General features: G+C 35.4%; 1 protein-coding gene across 1 annotated transcript; it reads left to right on the forward strand.

Annotated features, from left to right (window-relative positions):
* The first annotated feature begins 418 nt into the window (after nt 1–418).
* dbi (diazepam binding inhibitor (GABA receptor modulator, acyl-CoA binding protein)) lies at nt 419–5544 on the forward strand. The gene is made up of 4 exons (XM_038294144.1): nt 419–575; nt 4380–4497; nt 4832–4894; nt 5263–5544. Exons 1-4 carry the CDS (start codon nt 561–563, stop codon nt 5334–5336), a joined length of 270 nt encoding a protein of 89 aa, XP_038150072.1. The 5' UTR covers nt 419–560; the 3' UTR covers nt 5337–5544.
* Nucleotides 5545–5862: the final 318 nt, after the last annotated feature.

Here is a 5862-nt window from a genome sequence, read left to right on the forward strand (position 1 = left end):
AAATAGCAGCAACATTAGAGATGTGCGTAATGGCAGCAGCATGTTATTTAACTGACTAAGGTTTCTATAATTACATTTGAATTTATTTGTTAATTGTCCCTGTGGTTGGCAACTTTATTCCACTCAGTAAAAAATAAATAAAGTTTTTAAAACTTCGGTATTCATTCTTTTCCTGCTTTGTGTCTAACTGTCACGGTTGCTAAACAACATAGCCTACGGCGGTAAAACTCGCTGAGGGGTTGACCTGTCTGAATTCACAGCCAAAACTCTTCCGGTCTCCCTATTTTCAAGGACTTCGAAGGATCCAGTCAAGGTAGACCGCGTCCTTGGAGGACGCAGCACAGGGCCCTTGTCTGCTTAAGCTGGGGTCTTCGGTGTTACTTGTGTTTTTGTAAACAACAATTTTAGCAATAAAGTTGCGTTGTAAAAAAACGCGCGGAAGGCGTGTCTGGACTTTAGCCCCCGTTATTAGATGAATAAAGGAAGGGACGCTGGGCTTCCGCCTATTTTCAATCATTTACACGTCGTCAGTTTGCTCAAACTTGCTCCCTTCACTGAAGATGGCAGATTTACAGGTGAGTTTAACCAAATAAGGCTGGAACAGGGAAGGCTCCTCTACTAAGCCAAGCGTAAGGGGTGTGGGGTAACTTAGCCTCCCCGCAATGAAATCCTTTTCCAGAAAATTAATGGGATCGTAAAGTTTAGGAAATGAAAAGCTGAATGTCAGCTGGACATTGAAAGCGCCTTTTTTGTAGCATTTGTAGCACAGTAATGTAAACTCTGTTTGATGCCTACTTCAGTTTGCACCTGTCGTTACAAAGGGCGTGCGTTATACAACCATCCGCTATCTGCTCTGTTGTCATGGTGACAAACAGCCGGAAGAGAGTGAAAAGTGCGCTTTGAATCGTCAGCAGCCGCCCTCAACTAATGATTACAAATAAGAAGGGTGCTCATCGTAGATCGAACACATGTCCATCATGTCCGTCCACCTGCGGTCCGAACCGGAAGTATTATATCCGCCTGTCACAGGATTGAAGGCAGCGTCCGATTCGCCCTGAAGGGTTATTCTGCTCCATTTAACAAACACAGCTCTCCTTAGTTTAATGCTCAACTTGAACTGTTTGAGATGAGAGATTAAACTAAAAACAATTTGTGTTTTTTTTTTTACTTTTATATAGTGATGAGGCATTTTGAAGTGTTTCGACACATTGCCAAACTGTAGCTATACTGCGTTCATGATGGCTCACAGAATACTGACACCTGCTGGTTCTTTAAAGACACTACAGGCAGCTGATTTGACAGACTAAACTCAATTAATTTGATGACCCAGTACAATTCTAAAATTTAAATTATTGGAGGTTATATTGTTGTTGGAGCCTATTAAGAATTAGATTTATTTATTTATTTTTCTTAATTATTAATGTTACAGATCTAAGGCTGTGTGAATGGTAGAGCTATTGTTTATTTGTTTATGTATTGGTTTTGCTTAGACCCTCCTCCTTGTCAGTCTGCCTCCTGCTGAGATTAACAAGTAGAAGTAGCTGCTGAGGTGGATCTGTTTGTGTGAAAGAATTAAGTTTTTTCACACACACCACTTAACGTTTGTACTTGAATTTTTTTGTAAGTCAACTCGGAGAATATTTCTGTTATTTTTATAAGTAAAGAAAACACGCCCTTTTGAAACAGGAAAATTCTCCATGAGTGCTTTTTGTTTTGTGAGTCAAAAAACCTTTTTCTAAGACTACTCTGGCAATTTTTGATTTTTCTTTTTTATTGGAAACCATTTTGATGCAAGAGTAGCCGTAACATCATTTCATACTTATGTTTGAATTGAAAACATCTTTGATCATTTTAGATGCAGCCAAAAATAATGTGAATGTATTTCATATTGTGATAATTTAGGGGAAAATGTGAATGAGGGTGTTTGAGGACTATGATTTTAAAAGATATTTTTAAAACAAAAAGTACAGTAAAAACAGTAAATAAACTAAGAGTCAATTTGAAATGAAATTTAATTCAGTTAATTACAGGGATAACTGAGAAGAAAAGGATGACACAATGAGAAAATAAAAACAAAAACGCAACCGTTTAAATATTTGTAATTCTTTTAGGCTGCTCCAAAATTCTTGATAATTTTAATGTTTAACTGCAAAAGATGAATATTTTTTTAGCAGATGCATCGTGTTGACAGATATGTTTTTAAACACAGTTTAGTGTGTCAGTCAGAAACAAACCCTGTATTGAATTTGCCCCCTAAATTTTTTATTCTATCAGTGAATTGTCAAAAATATCTTATTCTTTTTTTAATGAACATTTTCCTTAATTTAAGAACTTGCTAGTCCGCTCGTGGTCCTGTAGTTGTAAGCTGTTTTTTTTTGTTTGTTTTTCTAGTAATCTAAACCAAATTTTCAATAATTTTTCTTGAACTTGAATTCTGACTTTTTTTTTCAGAATTCTGACTTTTTTTCCCAGGATCCTGACTTTTTTTCGCAGAATCCTGACTTTTTTTTTTTCGCAGAATCCTGACTTTTTTTCTCGCAGAATCCTGACTTTTTTTCTCGCAGAATCCTGACTTTTTTTCTCGCAGAATCCTGACTTTTTTTTTCGCAGAATCCTGACTTTTTTTTCGCAGAATTCTGACAGATAACAATATGTTAGCATCAAGCCATAGCCATGTCTGTTTTAGAGACTAGCTCTCTTGTTTTAATGACCTTCTGCTCCTCCATTAATGAGGGGACCCCTCGGGCACTTAAAAAGTTGCCTAATTCCGTCATTTTCCACCAATGTGTCACTGGCCCTCTCAAAAAACTCACATCTTTGTCAGTGAAGCTGAGTGCTCCCACATCTCTTCCTTCATGGTGCCCATCTACATTAAGATCCAAAATTCTGAGATTAAAGTCAGAATCAAGAGAAAAAAGTCAGAATTCTGACTTTTTTCCCATGTTAAACTGAAATAAAATTTAAAAATCAGTTAACTTTTTTTTTTTTTTCAGTGGCCCTAATCCTCTTCCGTAGTGTCTCTGTACTTCAGGCATAGATGTTGTCTTCACTTCATAAATGTTTGGCTTTCTCTTTCTTGGAAGCAGGAGTGCTGTTTTCGACAGTCATCTTAGATTTAGTCTCAGTTTTCGTCTTCAGGAAGAAAACTGTTGTTAGTCTTAGTCACATTTTAGACATTACTATATGTGATAGTTTTAGTTGACTAAAACTCAAAAAGGTTTTAGTCAGATTTATGTTGCCCTTCATAAAACAGCTAACCTTTATAATTAAAAGCTCTCTTTGTCTCCAACCTTTGCCGTAAATAGCTATATATTTAACAAAAGTGTCTGGGCACGCCACTGCTGTCAGCGTCAAACTATATAAAAGACACCTAATTTTGATATATATATATATATATATATATATATATATATATATATATATATATATATATATATATATATATATATATATATATATATATATATATGCGTGCTTTTTCATCTGCCCCCCACTCCCCCTAACATTTTGTGTTTGATATTTGTCTTCTTTTTAAAGTTCAGATGCAGGACTGTCTTTTTTAAATTACTCTGTCAAGTAGTAGCATTAAACCTGTTATTGAGTCTTTATTCTTTCCATGTTTATCCAGCAGGGGGCAGTCTTGTACTGTATCAAAAGGTACTGGAGCAAGCTGTAAATGAATCCGCTCTACAGTATCCCCATTCAGGGGTAATGTTTTGTCATTTGCTGCTGTTTATTGTAAAGAGAATCATATTAAAGTCATGGAAAACATTTCCTTAAAATCTATTTGTATCATGTATTTAGCCAATATTTTAAAATGAATTGCATATAAAATGTACATCTTCCTCCCGTCTGGAATGAATAATAATGAAGTCAAATCCTTTTTACTTTGTTTCTTGTACAGATTTTTACAATCTACATTATTTCCTCATTTTTATTATCTTATGTTTTATCTAAATGGGTTTACAAGAACTGTAATTGGGGTCATATTTTATTTCTGTAGGTCTGTTTTTCAAAGACCAAAATATATTACTCTCCAACATAACAGTGAGTACAGTAGTGTTAAAAAAAACATCCACACTCTTTAAGTTAGCTGTAATGTTTTAAACTTTAAGTATTTGCTTTTTTCATTTCAGAAAAAGTCTTTTCCATTTGCAGTTGTTTCATAAAGTATTTAGGCAAGAAAAAAGAATAGGGTGGAAAGTTAATCTGTATAATACCTTATGCATTGCAAGTAGTTCTCTCTGCTTTCGCTGTTTGGTTTTCGTATGACAAATGTGTGATTTAACTATATTTTTACACCAACATGTTAGATATCTTTCTACATCAGAGACTTTCATCTTTCTGGTGTTTAAAAGACTTTCTCCTCTTATTTGTAGGTAAAATTTGATGCTGCAGCAGCTGAAGTAAAGCAGCTTAAAGCGAAACCATCTGATGAGGAGATGCTGCAACTCTACTCCCTGTTTAAGCAGGCTACTGTGGGTGACGTTAACACAGGTGAGATACTCAAGCATCCATCTTTACCTTCACATACCTTTACCAAGGAGGTTATGTTTCTAGAGTTTGTACGCGTGTTTGTCTGTGTAGAGCATACTTGAAAAATTATGGATGGATTGCAAAGGAACAATCCATTAAATTTTGATCCAGATCATAATCTGAATTCAAAAAAAGAGAAGCATAGAATAGTTAAAGCAGTTTGTTGCAGAAAGTAATGTTTTTCATTTTACAGTCAAAGCTGAATTTGAAGAAGAGTTTAGCTAAACCATATATATCATTGTAAGCTTAAAAGCAGTACAAATCACCTTTCCTGTGTGTCTCTTTTTAACTGAAGCTCGTCCTGGAATGCTTGACTTTACTGGAAAAGCTAAGTGGGATGCCTGGGAAAAGCAGAAAGGTATGTTAGATCAGTGTGTTATGTCTCTAAATCTGCAAATAATCTCCTAAGAAACATCTGGAATAGAAATGGGCTTAAATTTGGCACCAAACTAAAATTAGTCTGTTATTCACTAAATTGCTGAATAATGTCTTTTTTTCCCTTAAAGCTTTTGGGTTTATCTGGTTGAATGGGTCAAGTTGCTTGTTTGGGCTCTGTGCTATTCCAGACAAATGTGTCGATTTTAAAGAAAACATTTTGGGGTCCTTTGGGAGTAAATATAACAGCAGCAGTATTATGTCTTTATACCCAATTAGTTGCAAAATTGGAGGCACAAGGACCACTAACCTTGTTTGTCTCACCTGAAATGTTTTTCTATTTTCTGTCAGGCAAAAGCAAAGAGGATTCGATGAATGAATACATCAAGCTGGTGGAACAGCTGAAGCAGAAGTATGGAGTGTAATAACTAGTCAGAACAACTACTTTACAAGGTTGGATCTCATCCAATCATTACTTCCAGTGAACCTGAAGGATATCCACTTACCATGGCTGAATCACCATCAACCCACTGACTTGAAGTTCCTGTTAGAGTGCTAGTTTGAAACTGCCCTCAACTTGCCTTTTAGCATCTTCAGGATGTCTGCCGTCATTTCAAAATAAAATATTTCTAACTTGTTGTGTTTATTCAAGCTCCTAATCTTTCCCCTGTCCACACCATCTGTCTTGGCCAACTGTTAAGACAATCTTAGATGGCCCTAAATTCTCACTTTCTGTAAATCGTAGAAATTTATTCATTTTTTCAGAATAGTCCCCTTTGTCTGCTCTTTACTAGAGATCAAGCAATGCAGTTTTACAGATTATTTTTACATCAGTCTAACCGACCCCTTATGTGGGCTGCTGTTTTTTTTTTCTTTCTCTTCCCTCCATTCAAAGGCTAATGACACGATAAAATCAAATGTTCCACAAATGTCAAACAAATGATAATTATT

This window comes from Cyprinodon tularosa, unplaced genomic scaffold (assembly GCF_016077235.1).
Source record: "Cyprinodon tularosa strain WSP-4 unplaced genomic scaffold, ASM1607723v1 ctg335, whole genome shotgun sequence".
Lineage (NCBI taxonomy): Eukaryota > Metazoa > Chordata > Actinopteri > Cyprinodontiformes > Cyprinodontidae > Cyprinodon > Cyprinodon tularosa.